Here is a 17,031-nt window from a genome sequence, read left to right as displayed (position 1 = left end):
GCCACACTTGATACCACCTTTGGCATAAACGTACGGTTAGTTCTTAAAGACACCCTGTCCTGGTGGAAGATGAGGAAAGGTTCCACTGCCATTAGTGCCTGTAATTCTGAAACTCTTTGTGCTGATGTTATTGCCAGTAGCAGAGCAGTTTTCCAAGAGATGTATTTTAATTCTGCTGTGTTAGCTGGCTCAAAAGGAGGTAAAGTTAATTTTTCCAAAACAAAGTTGAGGTCCCAGGTTGATGTAGGTGCTCTACGGGGCGGTCTTATGTTATTAGCCCTTCTGAGGTACTGTTTGAGCAAAGGATTAGAAAAAAATGGTTGTTCCGTGTTATAATGGGCAGAGATAGCTGAGGCATGTATCTTGAAGGATGAAAAAGAGAAGCCCTTGTCCAGCATCTCAGTTAAGTATTGAAGTATCTGAGGAATGTTTGGGACAAGAGGGTCAAGGCTGTGCACTTGGTTCCAGGCACAGAATCTCTTCCATTTATCCGAGTATGCTTTCCTGGTGCTAGGCTTTCTGGCCTCCAGAATGACATCCATAACAGCTTTGGAGAAAGGCATTGCTTGCTTGACTAAGGAATTTTCCATGCAGCTAGATTTAAGGTCTTTAGCTGGCTGTGAAGTATCTGATTGTTGTGCTGTGTCAGCAACTGTGGGATTTCAGGCAAAATCCAGGGTGGTTCTTGTACTAAGTTCTTTAAGATCGGGTACCAGTGCTGGCGTGGCCAGTCTGGTGCAATCAGGATCATCTTTGGCTCTTCCTGCCTGGCTTTTATGAGTACCTTTGAAAGGAGAGGTAAAGGAGGGAAAGCGTATACTAGTAGCTTTTTCCAGCTGAATGAGAGGGCATCCACTTTCCATGCTTGTGGATGGTAGCTCCTTGTGCAGAATTTCTGTAATTGGAAGTTCTTTGGGGAAGCAAACAGATATATGTCCGGGCTCCACCATTTTTGAGTTATCATTCTGAATATTTGTGGGTTCAGTTCCCATTTGTGTGGGTCCATGATGTTTCTGCTTAGGTCGTCTGCCAGTGTCTTTTTCTCTCCTGGCAGGAATTGTGCTTGCAGATGAACTTGGTAGTTTAGAGCTGTGTTCCACAAGGTCATGGCTTGTCTGCAGAGGGGGTAGGAGTGTGTGCCCCCTTGCTTGTTTATGTACCACATAACTGTGGTGTTGTCTGTCTTTAGTAGTAATTGTCCTGGATGCAGCAGGTCCTTGAAAGCTATAATAGCATTTTGTACAGCTATCATCTCTTTTTGATTGATGTGGAGATGTCTTTGCTCTGTGGGCCACTCGCCCTGGATACATTTTCCTGCCATGTGTGCTCCCCAGGTGTAATCCGATGCATCTGTTTTCAGTGTTTGCCTGGCTGTGGGTTGAGTGAAAGGCTGTCCCTTGTTGAGGTGACAAGCTTGTGCCCACCATCGAACATCCTGTTGTAGGCATGGAATTAGTGGTATAACTGTTTCCAAACTTTGACAGTGTTGAGACCATACACTCTTTAGGTACCATTGTAGTTTTCTCATATGCAGTCTGGCATATGGAATTAGTAGTATGCAAGATGCCATGTAGCCCAAGGCCTACATAATTTTTCTTGCAGGGAGTTGGGTCTTTGTTGCCATTAAATGAAAATATTGAGTCAGTTTTTTTTGCTTGTCTGGCATGAGATAAGCCATCTGGGCCGTTGTGTTCAAGCTGGCACCCAGGAATATTATCTATTGGGAGGGCACTAGTTTTGATTTCTTTTCATTTACTGTGTACCCCAGGCAACTTAATAACTTTTTTACCTACGCCAGATGCTTTAGTAGAATGTCCTTGCTCTCTGCTTGAATCAGGCAGTCGTCCAGGTATGGATAAATTTGAATTCCTTTTTGCCTGCAAAATGCAATTACTGGTGCTAGGCACTTTGTGAAGACCCTGGGCGCAGTAGATAAGCCAAAGGGCAGTGCAGAGAATTGATAGTGCATTGAACCAGCTAGAAATCTGAGGTATCTTCTGCAGTTTTATCTGATAAGGACATGCAGGTATGCCTCTTTGAGGTCCAAAGTCATGAGCCAAGCTTTTTTGCCCAGCATGGGAAGAAGCTGCTGTAGTGTCAACATCTTGAATTTCGGAACATCCAGGTAAGTGTTTAGTGAAGAAAGGTCCAGAATGGGTCTCCAGGCTTTGTCCTTTCTGGGAACCAGAAAGAGTCTTGAGTAAAATCCTTGTCCTTGTTCCTGTGGTGGTTCCTTTTGAATAGCTCTCATGTCCATGAGTGCTGTAATTTGTTTTTGAGCCTCTGCCCATTGATTTGGTGGCAGATTTGGTATTCCTTTTAGCCTTGGCAAAGTGTGAAAGTGGAACCTGTAACCTTGAGAAACAATGTTGAGAACCCATTTGTCTTTGGTGATGCAATGCAAGTTGTGATAGAAAAGTGCCAGTTTTCCTCCTAAGGGGGCTGCCAAGAGAGAGCTGTTTGGCAGCTGCAGTGGAAAGTCATTGAAGCTGCTTTTTATAAGGTTGAGGCCTGTCTTCCCCTTCTTTCTGGCCTGGTGTACCCCATTGTTGAGGCCTGTAAGGGCCTTGTGCCTGGCCACTACCTCTTGGACGTCTGTATCTGCCCCTTTGAGGTCTATCTGTGATTGGAAAGGACCGATTCTTTGTTGGCCAATTTCTGCTAAAACGAGGAGGCTGAAACTGTAAGAAATCTTTCACCGTTTGCATAGATTTTGCCTTATTCTCCATCTTCTTTAATACCTCCTCTGCCTTAACTCCAAACAGCACCTCCCGCTGCAAAGGTGCATCCAATAATTTGACCTTAACATGATCTGGTAACATATGTTCTTTTAACCAAGCATGCCTTCTAATGACAGAGCCTGTAACTGCTGCTCTACATGAGGCCTCTAAGGAATCAAACCCACATTGTAAAGTATGTTTTCCCACTTGTTCAGCTGCATGCAATAAATCCTGCATTTCTTTAAAGTTAGGAGGATCTGAATCTGGAAGCATCTTTTGTCTCAACTGGGACATCAAAAATTGCTGATATTTTAGCATGTGTAACTGGAATTCAAGGCTCTCATTGCTAAAGTTGCAGATGTATATACCTTCTTTCCCCATCTGTCTAATGCTCTGGAATCTCTATCAGAGGGAACTGGGTTTTTTGCTGATGAGGCCTTAATCCCTTTGGGTCCCTGAGAAATAGTTTCAGGGTCAGCAACAGGGCTTTTGTACAGAAATTTGTGAGAGCCAGGGACTCTGTAATATCTATCAGGTTTAACTGGGGCTGGGGGTAAGGAGTCAGGGTTTAAACTGGATTCAGTGTACACATCATCCAGAATATCTAAAACTGGTGGGATAGCAAGGGGTCTGTGTTGAGGCAATAAAAGGAAGTCTCTGAGCCTTTTCTTGGATTCTGAGTAATCCTGGCCTTCCCAATGGAAATGTTCCCTCATGGTATGTAAGGTCTCCCCAAAGGAGTAATCCTCAGGTGGAGAGGCTGATGGCATTGATTCCTCAGCATCAGAATCCTCATAAGGGGGTAAAGAATATCCTAGGTCCAAGGAAGAGTCTGAGGAAATGGACACCTGGTCAGAAGATTCATAGTGTGCATGGGGGATGGGACCCCCTGATCAGGGTGATTAGGTCCTCGGCCATTTTTAGCATTTGTTTCTTACACATGGAAGCCTGTCCTGGAGAGAGTTGTGTCTGTTTCTTTGCTTTTAAGGGGGCTTAGACTTAGCAGAGGGTTTAATGGTTAACTGGGTAGGTCTGAAAATACCCTCTGTAGCTGTGGATTGCTCAGCTACTTCGGTTCCCTCAGTAGGGTTAGGATCGGAAAGCTGAAAACCTCGTGTGTCCGAAGGCCCAGCCAGCTCCACGTGGGAGTCGAAGGCGGTCTGTGGTTCTGTGTAAGCAGTCGTCAGGGGCTGCGTAGGTGCCTCGCTGAAAACCGGAGAACCGGTGACCGGCCTAGAAGAGGCCTCATCAGTTTTGGGCCTCGGATGCCTGTCCTTGTCCTTGCGCTTTTTCTGCATTGCGGTCGTCTGAAGTTCCGACGGCATGGTGCAATTGAATTTCTTGCCAAAATAATGTCGGGCAAAATCAAACCGATGTTTAATAGTGCGCTTGTTAAACCTAGCACAAAACCGACAACCAGTGACGTCGTGGTCAGGGCCTAGGCATGGAATATAGTAGGAGTGGAAATCCTTATGAGATATTTGCTTCCCACAAGAAATACAATTTTTAACTTTTACTGACATCGGTCTGAGACAGGAAAAAGTTTCCCCAATGGGGTACTTAGCCTTTTTAGAAGACTTTGGTTCTGGATTTGGAATGAAAATCTCAGGAGTCGGCCAACCGGCACTTGCGAACTGCTTCTGCTTTGGGCACTGCACGGCAAGAAAGACTGAAGAAAATGGCGTTGGCTTCATCTTATATACCCCTGTCGCACTGACGTCAGGGAGGATGCGACAGCAACTGACGCCGGACCAAGACTATGGAACTCAGGCCGACTGGGGAACCGCCTGATGGCAGGATAACCCAAGTGTAATGACTGCAGCAGTGTAACACGATGAACATCAGACCTTTCAAGAGTGGTGATCATTTAAATCCATTATCACCAACCATATAATGCCCAGCCTGCTCCTTTAGGCATTATTACTCACACACTGTGAAAGTAGCAGAGTCCAACTCCGACTTCAGACCAGTGACAAGTGGAGTATCACAGGGTTCAGTCCTGCGTCCTCTCCTGATTGGTATCTACTTCTCTGAAGTACAGGCTAACACAGACGTTCTTTGACTAATGAAATTCACAGATTACTGCAAACTAGGAGCCATAATTGAAACTCCTAATGATGTGGACTTCCTACAAAAGGGCCTCACTGAGACAGATGCCTGGTGTCAAAGCCATAGCCTCAAGCTCAATGCCAAAAAGTGCACTGTCATCCCCTTTGGTATAAACACTGTACCCATGAACTATCACACAGGTGGTAGTCTACTTAACACCGAAAATGTGATAAGAGACCTTGGGACACAGGTGGACAGTAGTCTCTCCTTTGATAATCACATCGCCACAGTAGTCAGGAAATCCTTCTATGTGGCTCACCTCATCACAAAAGGTTTCTCATCCAGGAAAAAAAGAGGTCATTGTTCCTCTCTCACTCATTAGACCCATTATAGAGTACCAATGGCCCTTTTGCTATGTACATCACAAGACATCTACAACAACTGGAAAGGCTGCAGAAATACCTCACAAAGAGGATTACTGGCCTCTAACAGATGCCCTACAAAGACCATCTCAAAACACTCCAGCTTTACTCCATTGCATATCGCCTACTCAGAGGTTATCTCTGCCTAATGTACAAAGCTATGTCAAACCCAGAGCTGTTGGACATGCTCCACTTAAAGAGCTCCCAATCCCTCTGGGCTACATGCTCTAGGGACCTAAACCTTGTCACCAAAATAAACAGAACATAATGGAGGGATAGATTCCTGTCCCAGAGACTTCCCATACTCTGGAACAAACTACCTATCTATATCAAACAAAGCTCCTCATTAGCACGTTTCAAGAAAAATATTGATGACTGGATGGGAAATAGGAACTTCACCCTGGGGATCACTTCTGTGGCTTTGTTCAACAGGGGCACAGGAAAATTATTTTCTTGGGTGGCAAAAGCCAGGGTACCTTTTTGGCTAGGCTTATATAGGTCCTAGGGCCAATAGCCTAGTACCTACCTATGAACCTATAACTTGCATCAAAGTGATTTTGGAAGGGATGGTATGGTTGGTAGTGAACAGAATACCTGGCTGGATATGGGGTGTGAAATCAATATTGTATTTACTTTATTTATCTGTCAGGATGTAAGCAATAGCTTTGGGAATGGAGTGGAAGACTCCACTGGAAATAAGTTTGGTATAGTAATGGGTATAATTTCTAAGTTTCCAGATACAAATGAAAAATGCCTTGTGGACATCTTTCGAGTTGGCAGTAATCCTGCATTCACAACCTGCCTTTCATTCCTTCTTGACTAGTTGACTGAGTTCTTGAGAGTTTTACTTATTACTTTGAAGTAATTTTTTATGTTGTGAGACTTACTTCTGCATTGACTATTATTCTTGTTGGAGATGGGAACATGCGTGTCCATAAGAGATCAGAATTTATAGGAATATCCAATGTACCACTGCATACTGACTTATTTGGAGAACTGCACCATTAAAATTGTGAAGATGATCTGATCTTTCTACAGAGGTTTGTTTTGGAGTAGTTGCGAAGTACTACGGGTTTTTGGAGTTTTGAAAGGGTGTTATAAGGGACATTACTTACTGGTGGTTAAATTTAGGTAAGGAGGATAGTGGCATTAAGAGTAGTACAGGAAGGACAGAAGTGGGTAAGGACAAGGTTGAAAAGATCATCACACCAGATGTGAAGGGGACCAATTAGATCAGGGGAATCAGAATTAACAGAACTGAGGAATCTTTTGAGTGCATTTGTTGCTAGTAGTACGGGTATGCCACTTTACAATGTGATAGTTACAATTACCCATAATAATTGCATTCAGGTTGATGCAAAGCCTTTTGATCAGACTTACACAATCAACATGCTTAGTAGGGGGTACACAGATGAAGACCTATAACTGGCAAAGTTATGGTAGGCAGTTCTGTTAAGAGTCACCTGGATCACTACAAGTGCTGGCAAAACATATATTTTAATGTGTAACAATAGATTCCCTAATAAATATAGCTATCACCCCCTCACAGTTCCCTGTGGACCTGATTGTGTAGAAGGGATTGAACTTTATTTCCATAATTACACAAAAAATGTGTCTTGAAGAAAGAGGAAGACCTCATTCACAGATATTTGCCTGCTCAAGCTTTTAGAATTGAGCAATACTACATTGATATTGTCCACGTCAGATTTTGTTAAGTGGGGTGTTCAAGAGCTGAACTTTGCCAATAAAAACGCCTCTTGAGGGCAGCAAAGGCTTCAAGCAGTACATAAAACCATGACACAAGTTATGCAAACAATTCCTGGCAAAGCAGAACGGTCTGTTAATCACCTTATCCCATGTTGACACATGCCAGATTCCCTTGGAATGACACCACTTAATTAACCGATTGCTGAAGCAAATAATTTTATGTTCAAATGTAGGCATTATTTTTGGGGAGGACAGAATACTTCAGCACCACTGACTTTCAATGTTTTGAGAGACAGGAATAGAGCTCAGCAGTGTTTCTCTACAACTTCTCCAGTGTGAAGTTTCTAAGGTTGTTCACTATTACACTGTCAACCACAAGATCAAACCCATACTTAGGATGTCCAGAGGTCCTCAGTGCCCTTGTAATGTTCCCATACCTCTCAAGAGTCCCTGACTTTGACTCAATGTTTAACTCCATCTCTCTTACTCCTTCCTAAAAATGGTGACTTTTGGAAAAAGGTGGTGAATTACATTTAAAAACTAATAGCAATAATTAGAGTTATAGACTTCGTTTACTTCAGAAAATGTATATTAATTCACATTTTTTATTGGGTTAATGCCTCACATTAATAGTCCTAATATTTTAACAGTGTCCCTAATTATTTATGGATTTGTCCCTGATTGGCTGAGAGCTATGAATGTCCCTAAACCTAGCAACTGAGAGACAACTTTATTATAACCCACTTCTTGTTCAGATTGTTGAATGTAGTTTTGGTTGCGTAACTATGGAATCACCAGTAGCAAGTTCCTTATACCTCTGCCTGCTAGCCTCTGGGATCTTAAGGGAGCAGGCTTGCAGTTTTGGTGATTCATGATAGAGGTATGTGTGGAAGAAGGTGCGGACATAGGGACACAGTTCAGAAGATCGAATTTTCAAAATGCAGAAATTCATATCATCGAGACCATATCATTTTGAAAATTCAAAAAACAAACAAATACCAAAAACAGTGTTTTTTTGTAGGGGCACAAGACCCCCTGTGCCCCCACACCCCTTGCTAATTATATATACCAACTCTGAGATCTCACTAGAATGGGGAAAAAGGTAAATTCTCTGATCTCATCTATACCCCAATCTCAGTACAAACATTTCAACTTTTCAAAACATCAGTCATATAGTCTCAACCATATGAAGTTTGACATTCTGAAAAGCTGATCTTCTAAACTAGACCCAGACAGAGACATGTGTTAAGCCCCTGGGTGGCAACAGTTTGACATGTGGTGGCCTTAGAGGATTCAGCAGATACTTTTTAACAACCTCAGCATATGTTGACTTCTGCAAAATTACATTTTTTAAGCAACAGTGTCACATACATTTACACACGGAATCATGTACAATGAATTACTATTCCAAACTACTATGGACCTTTAGTTTTATCACAGATTCTAGAGTGTATGAATAGTATAAGGAAAAATGTGTATCAGTTCAAATTTATTCAGGGGCGATGGTTGAAAAAAGGAAAGTAAGCACTATGCAATATTACCTTGTACAGTACTTTCATTTTAGTAAGGACTGTTCACTTCTGAATCATTAAGTAGTATTTTACATTAAACCCAAAGAGCCCTACCTTCAAGCACTCTCTTTGGGCTGTATGAAGTATGTGTAAAATGCTACTTATAATGAGTAGAATGCCAGTCAACTATGAGAAGGCAAAGAGTAAGACAATAATTACTAGTTATCTAATTACTCCAAGGAGTTACATAGTGACTTGCATCCAGACAACTGACTCACTCACTTTACTGTTGGGATATATTTTATTTCATCATAACTAAGTTGATTGTTACATAATTCTGTTGAACTGCTTATTCTGCAAGATATATCAGTACACTGCAGATAAATTTATGGGAACAGTAGTTTAAGATATATAACACATGGGAAAGTCAAAATGAAAACGCGTAATTACTGATGTCACTGGGCAGTTCATTGAAAAAAGAAACTGTCAGTCTGTAAAAATGCACAGGATTGTCGGCTCACTGTTATTTACTGAGGTGGAAGGGACTGGTTCTTGTGAATTACACTGTGAGATAATAAACTAATGAACGTCACAAAACTTCTATCAAACAAATGATGTTATGGACAAACTTCTCCAAACTAGCAGTCACTTAATCCAAACTCTTTATTACAAAACGTTAAGGGCTTTCGTTCCTTATTTCATCGGAAACTCATACGAACCTGATGAAGTTCCATTGAAATAAGGAACGAAAGCACTTAACATTTTGTAAAAAAGAGTTTGGATTTAGTGAGTGCTGGCTTGGAGAAGTTTGTAGGTAACATTTTTTGTTTAATGACTGTGAGGACAGCCTGGCATTCACAAACACAAGCCATCCACACAAGCAGCTCCAGTGTTATAAGTGTTATGATACACAATCCTTTTAATACTGTGATCTGCAAGATATTCCCAAGTCAAAAAGCCTGCTTCACTTTGTAGTTTCACTGGATAAAAAGTGCAGCGCAAACACATTCTAACCATTGCTGAAAACCATAGAGAAGTACTGCAACAGCATACATCAATAGAAAAACATCTGGACATTTAATTATAATTGTCAACAACAACAGGCACTTTTCACATTTAAAAATGTCTCAAGGCATTTCACATAAAAGGCTTCATGTTTTTTTTGCATGGTGCCCTCTGAGCTAGTTAAAAACCACTCAGTGTATGATCAATCAGAATGTATACAAACAAAATCTCCAGTGATGAAAGCCTAAGCATGAATAGCAGCTGTGCCCCATTGTGACTTTCAAACACTGTGAAATATACAACAGATCACTTTCAGTTTGACAGTGGCTTGGAAAGAGGCAGTTCACTATGAAAAGTTTTACTTACTTGGAAGGGTATATCTGAGAGGAATATTGATGTGCAGGTCTCGGACTGTAGCCGCTACTTGTTATTACTATAAAAGACAAAGTAAACAAAAATGTTCTAATTAAATGCAGAACAACTTATTTCAAAGAATGATTGGTTTATAAAATGCAGTCTTAGTCAAAGTATAAATGTTATTATAAATTACATGCATGAATGCTGAATATGTTATGTTGTCATTATAAACCTGGCCTTATGTACCCAATCCAGGCAGGATTATTTATTTATTTTTTGATACAACACGTACCCTGCTGTGCAGTTCTGCTAAAATAATACATAAGATGCCGTCAGTATGTAATGCCATTAAGTGTGTCAGTCTAACAGGCAGCTGGGCAGTTGTTATAAAATTAACTCTCCTAAGTGTATGTTTATTCATAAACCTCTCTATGTTTGATAACTAAGTGAAGCAGCTTCTTGGCAGTGATAGCAGAAGGGCAGTACAATGAAAGAAAGAAAAATTACAATATAAATAAGAACCTTTAAGATAACAAAAATATACATGCCTCCCCAAAGACCTCTATCACAACTTGAAAAAGCACTGAAGCTGTTGGCTTCATGGTGTACAGGAATAATGACCTAAGTGCAACCCAGAAGACCAGGGACTGTTTAGTAAACAAGTTGTTGCAGAAACCATTAGAAGAGATTGAGAATGAGCAGTTGATGCTGACCCCAATTCACTTAAAAAGGTTAATAAACAACAGGTTTGACAGCAACTTGCATTTTCTGAGCAAAAAGAAATCTGAAATACCATGTCGTGTTTGACTGACTGACTAATCCTCATCAATTTACCAAATAATCAAAAATTTTGGCAATAAATATAAGGAAAATTGGGTACATTCTGCAAAATTCTGAATTCTGGACAGCTGAGAGATATGTGTGTGTCAGCAGATTACTTACAGATACACAGCAGTATGTGTGTGTGTGTTTATGTATATTTGTGTACATATACACATATACACACACACACACACACACACACACATATATATATATATATATATATATATATATATACACACATATACACATATCAATATCTATCTATCTATCTATCTATCTATCTATCTATCTATCTATCTATCTATCTATCTATCAAATACTGTCTCAGTACTGGCCAGCTTTCATAAACTCAGACTCCCCTCCCTCTGTCTTCCTGTGACAGTTGATTGGCTGTGCACAGCCTGAGAGGGGAAGTCTTCAGCTCTAACAGGGAAGTACAGTTTTGTACCTACCATAAATGTAGATGTTCGAGTGTATACCCAGCTGCAGTCATCACACTTGGGTTATCCTGCCATCAGGCTGTCCCGCAGTCGGCCCAAATTCCAAAGTCTTGGTCCGGCGTCGGTTGCTGTCGCTTCTTCCCTGACGTCAGAGCGCCATGGGTATATCAGAGGCATCCAACGCCATTTTCTTCAGTTTTTCTTGCCCCAGATGTCAGGTGCCCCTAATAGGTAGGCAAAAAAAAAATATATAGAGTGGAAGAGATAAGTTCAGCTAGACCAGAGGGGATGGAGGGAGGGTAACCTGGACTGCAGCAGGGTATACATTCGAACATCTACATTTATGATAGGTACAAAGCTGTACTATGTTCATCGTGGTACCCTGCTGCAGTCATCACACTTGGGTAGAATACCAAAGCTAAGGATGGGAGGTGGAGTCAAACAGGGTTAGAGGAGGCTAGAAGGCCCTGCAAAACTGCAGTGGTGAAGCCAGCTCTAGTCTTAGAGTAAAGTGGTAAATGGTAATGTTTGGTGAAGGTGTGTACTGAACTCCAAGTTGCAGCTTCCAGAATAACATTGGTTGGCACCCCCCTGAGGAAGGCTGTAGATGTAGCTGCTGCCCTGGTAGAGTGGGGCCTTATGGTAGCAGGAACTGGTTTTCCATGGTGGGTGTAGCAAAAATGTATGCAATGTCCTAGCCATTTGGAAATGGTCTGTTTTGAGACAGCCTTTCCTTGTGATGCTGTAGCATAGGATACAAAAAGCTGGTCAGATTTTCTGAAAACCTTAGTTTTATCCAAGTAGTAACGTAGCTGTCTGTGAATGTCCAAGGAATGCAGGAGTCTTTCTCCTTTGTTCTGTGGATTTGGAAAGAAGGTGGGTAAATGAATGGTTTGATTTAGAGCCACACTGGATACCACCTTAGGCATAAAGGAGGGGTTAGTTCATAGAGAAACTCTGTCTTGATGAAAAATGAGGAAAGGCTCTACTGCCATTAGTGCCTGAAGCTCCGAAACTGTTCTAGCTGAAGTGATTGCTAGCAGCAGGGCAGTCTTCCATGATATAAACTTTAAATCAGCTGAGAAAGCTGGCTCAAAAGGAGGGAGCGTGAGTTTTTCCAGAACAAAGTTGAGGTCCCAAGTAGGCGTTGGCGCTCTCCTGGGAGGCCTAATGTTTTTTGCCCCTCTGAGAAACTGCCTCAGGAGTGGATGTGAAAATAAGGGAGGATCCGTGTTGTAGTGAGCAGAAATAGCTGAGGCGTGGATTTTAATAGATGAAAAAGAAAGCCCTTTGTGTAACATCTCACTTAGATATTGCAGAATCTGAGGTATGTCTGGCTGAAGGGTATCTTGGCCTTTAGCTTGGTTCCAGGCGCAAAACCTTTTCCATTTGTCTGAGTAGGCTTTCCTGGTGCTGGGCCTCCTGGCCTCCAGAATAACTTCCATAACAGCTTGTGAGAGAGGAGCTGGCTGGTTGCTTAGGTGATTTGCCATGCAGCCAAGTTTAAGGTTTTGAGCTGGCTGTGTAGAATCTGATTGTCTTGCTGTGTGAGCAGGTGGGTAATTTGTGGTAGAATCCATGGTGGGCCCTGGGCCATATTCCTTAATAGTGGGTACCAGTGCTGGCGTGGCCAGTCTGGGGCAATGAGTATCATTCGGGTTCTTTCCATCCTGACTTTCAGCAGCACCTTTGTGAGAAGGGGCAATGGAGGAAAGGCATATACTGTTAGCATTTTCCAACTGAATGAGAGTGCGTTCACTTTCCAAGCTTGATGGTGAAATGTCCTTCTGAAAAATTTTGATAGCTGATAGTTTTGAGGGCTGGCAAACAGGTCTATGTCTGGGAGCCCCCGTTTTTGAGTTATCATTGCGAATACTTGTCAATCCAGTTTCCATTCGTGGGGATCCATGATGTTTCTGCTTATGTCGTCTGCCAATGTGTTCTTTTTTCCTGGCAGGAATTGAGCTTGTAATTGAACTTGGTAAGCCAGTGCTGTGTTCCACAAGGACATTGCTTGCCTGAATAGAGGGTTGGAGTGTGTACCCCCTTGTTTGTTTATGTGCCACATTACTGTGGTGTTGTCTGTCCTTATGATAAGCTGTCTTGGATGTAAGAGGTCCTTGAAGGCTGTCGGAGCATTTTGTATAGCTAGCATTTCTTTTTGATTGATGTGCAGATTCATTTGATCTGCTGTCCATATGCCTTGAACGCACCACCCTGCCTTGTGTGCCCCCCAGGCATAGTCAGATGCATCTGTTGTCATAGTTTGCCTGGCTGGGGGTAGGGTGAAAGGCTGACCCTTGCTGAGGTGACATGCCTATGACCACCATAGAAACTCCTGTTGAAGGCAGGGAATGAGATTCATCATTGTTTCCAAGCTGTGGCTGTGTTGAGTCCATACGCTTTTTAGGTAACATTGTAATTTCCTCATATGCAGTTTTGCAAACGGTATTAGTAGTATGCAAGATGCCATGAAACCCAAGGTCTGCATAATTTTTCTTGCAGGGAGTTGGGTCTTCGTTGCCATTGTTCTGAAGTATTGGATTAATTGTAGTTGTTTGTCTGGCGTCAGATAAGCCATCTGGGCCATTGTATTCAAGCTGGCACCCAGGAATGTCATATTTTGTGAGGGCACTAGTTTTGATTTATTTTCGTTTACTGTGTACCCTAGGCAACTTAGAAGATGTTTTACAAAAGCCAAGTGTTGTAAGAGAATGTCCTTGCTTTCTGCTTGGATGAGACAGTCGTCCAGGTATGGGTATATTTGAATTCCTCTTTGTCTGCAGTATGCAATTACTGGTGCCAGGCATTTTGTGAAGACCCTGGGCGCAGTAGATAAGCCAAAGGATAGTGCAGAGAATTGGTAATGGGTTGAACCTGCAATGAAACGGAGGTATCTTCTGCAACTTTGTCTGATAGGGACATGGAGGTATGCCTCCTTGAGGTCCAATGTTACTAGCCAAGCTTTCTTGCCCAACATGGGAAGAAGCTGCTGTAGTGTTAGCATCTTGAATTTGGGTACGTGCAAGAAGGTGTTTAAAATTGAAAGGTCCAGAATAGGTCTCCAAGCATCGTCCTTTCTGGGGACTAGAGAGAGCCTTCAGTGAAATCCTTGGCCTTGCTCCTGTGTAGGTACCAGTTGAATGGCTCTCATGTCCATGAGAGCTGTAATTTGTTTTTTTGCCTCTGCCCATTGATTTTGTGGCAGGTTTGGCATTCCTCTTATCCTTGGCAAGGTATGGAAATGAAATCTGTATCCATGTGAGATAATGTCTAGGACCCATTTGTCCTTTGTGACGATGTGCCAGTTGTCTGCAAAAAGTGTTAATTTTCCTCCCAAGGGAGCTGCCAAGAAAGTTTTGCTTGGCAGTATGAGGTTTAAGTCATTGTGTTTGCCTTCTAGTGGTTTGGGACCTGTCTTCTCCTCCCTTCTGTGTTGTAGTGCCCCATTGGCGAGGTTTGTAAGAGATTTGTGCTTGCTCTCTGCCCCTTGGGTGCCTGTATTTACCCCTCTGTGGTCTGTCAGAAGCTGGAAAGGACCAATTGTTTGTTGGCCAATTTCTGCTGAAGCGTGGGGGCTGTACCTGTAAGAAATCTTTGACCGTCTGCATAGATTTTGCCTTATCCTCCATTTTCTTTAAAACCGCCTCTGCTTTAACCCCAAATAAGACATCCTGCTGTAAGGGTGCATCCAGTAACTTTGCTTTAACATGATCAGGCAGAGATTGTTCCTTTAACCAAGCATGCCTACGTATAACAGACCCAGTAACAGCTGCTCTAGAGGAAGCTTCCAAGGCATCAAAACCACATTGTAAAGTATGTTTGCCCACCTGTTCAGCTGCATGTAACAGATCTTGCATTTCCTTGAACTCAGACTGTTGAAAGTGCGTGCCCATCTTTTGTCTTATTTGAGACATTAGGAATTGCTGGTATTTAAGCATGTGAAATTGACAATTCAGTGCTCTCATAGCTAGAGTAGTAGAGGTGTAAACCTTCTTCCCCCACCTATCTAGTGCTCTGGAGTCCCTTTCTGAGGGTAGAGGATTTTTTGCCATAGAAGCCTTAGCCCCTTTGGGACCCTGGGAGATTGTCTCTGGATCAGCAGCAGGGCTTTTGTAAAGGAATTTGTGTGAGTCAGACACACTATAGTATCTATCTGGTTTGGCTGGAGCAGGAGGCACAGAGTCTGGATTTAGACTAGATTCTAAGAAGACATCATCCACAATGTCCAAAACTGGGGGGATAGCAAGTGGTCTGTGCTGGGGGAGTAAAAGAAACTCTCTGAGCCTTTTCTTTGAGTCAGAGTAGTCCTGACCTTCCCAGTGGAAATGTTCCCTCATGGTGTGTAAGGTTTCCCCAAAGGAATACTCTTCAGGGGGAGAAGCTGAGGGAATGGAGTCTTCAGCATCAGAATCTTCATAAGGGGGAAAGGAGTAATCCTGTTCCTCAGAGGAGCCTGACGAGACAGACACTTGATCAGAGTAGGCATAATCCTCCTCTTGTCTAGGCCTTTTGTCGAGGGGGGGGGGGGGGTTGGGAACCCCTGATCAAAGAAATCAAATCTTCAGACATTTTAAGCATCTGTTTCTTAGGCATAGGGCCTTGACCTGGAGACTGAAGTGTGGGCTTTTTTGGCTTTAGAGGAGTCTTAAGCTTAGCATAAGATTTTATGGTGAGAGTAGTCTGTCTGAAGACACCTTCAGAAACCGAAGGTGTTTCTACAGCACCGGCTTCCCCTACTGCAATGTCATCGGTAGGGCCTAAGGAAAAAGGCTGCGTCGGCCTAGAACTCTCTGCTGGGGGATCCTTAGTGGCCTGGGGATCCAATTCAGTGGTAGCCAGGAGCTGTGTAGGTGCCTAGAACCGGCGACCGAACCAGCCGAGGCCTCGGAGTCTGGCTTGGATCTAGGCTGCCTGTCTTTATCCTTGCGTTTTTTATGCATGCTGGTAGTCGGTTGCTCTGACGGCATAGTGTAATTAAAATTTCTACCAAAATAGTGTCGTGTGAAATCAAAGCGCCGCTTTACAGTTAGCTTATTAAACCTAGCACAAAACCGACAACCAGTGACATCGTGGTCTGGGCCTAGGCAAGGTATACAAAAAGAATGAAAGTCCTTATCAGGTATTTGCTTCCCACAAGAAATGCAATTGTTAACTTTTTCCTGACATCGGACTGAGGCAAGAAAAGGTTCCCCAATGGGGTACTTAGCTTTGAAGACTTCGGACTGAAACTCGATTCAAAAATCTCAGGTGTCGGCCGACCGGCACTTGCGAACTGCTTCTGCTTCGGGCACCGCGCGGCAAGAAAGACTGAAGAAAATGGCGTTGGATGCCTCTGATATACCCCTGGCGCTCTGACGTCAAGGAAGAAGCGACAGCAACCGACGCCAGACCAAGACTTTGGAATTCGGGCCGACTGTGGGACCGCCTGATGGCAGGATGACCCAAGTGTGATAACTGCAGCAGGGTACCACGATGAACATCTGTGTGTTCATGCTCTTTCGCTTCCACAAAGACAAGAAAAACACCTGAAGTCAAAATCATCTAGAAAAAGTGAATTTACAACCAGTCGCAATACCATATAAAAAACAAATCCAACTGCAACCAAATCAAATAGGGTGAAATCAACCTCAACTATGAACAGTGTCTGGGATGATGGGTGGGTGCTGCAACTGAAGCAATGAGGAATTAGAATATCTACTGTTACAGGTATGTGTTATGCGAGTGTACTATGTTCATCATTTTCACTGCCTCAGTGTCATTTTTGGGTAGATTCCCAAAGTTCACCCTACCTGGGAGGTGGAAGGATAAGGATCCAGGGAAACTCTGGAGAATGTCCTAGCAAAGCCTGCTCTAGACCTTACAAAATCTAGTTTGGAATGCTTTTGAAAATGTAAACAGAGGACCAGGTTGTTGTCTGTAGAGGAATCAACCCTTTTCTAACATGCCAGCAAAGAGGATAAGGCACTAGATGAGTGAGCCTTAACTTTGCCTG

At 42.8% G+C, this 17,031-nt stretch overlaps 1 protein-coding gene across 1 annotated transcript in view; it reads right to left on the bottom strand.

The window, feature by feature from the left end:
* Positions 1–17,031, bottom strand: part of EYA4 (EYA transcriptional coactivator and phosphatase 4) — a 3,122,134-nt gene that overhangs the window by 927,431 nt on the left and 2,177,672 nt on the right. The window contains exon 7 of the mRNA XM_044077094.1: positions 9,781–9,847. Within this exon, the coding sequence (XP_043933029.1) occupies positions 9,781–9,847 (67 nt within the window). The remainder of the gene's footprint in view (positions 1–9,780; positions 9,848–17,031) is intronic.

This window comes from Protopterus annectens, chromosome 1.part1, assembly GCF_019279795.1.
Source record: "Protopterus annectens isolate FY-2018-M chromosome 1.part1, PAN1.0, whole genome shotgun sequence".
NCBI classification, from domain to species: Eukaryota; Metazoa; Chordata; order Ceratodontiformes; family Protopteridae; genus Protopterus; species Protopterus annectens.
Note: the sequence above shows the minus strand (reverse complement) of the source record. Positions and strands in the feature narration are given on the sequence as shown.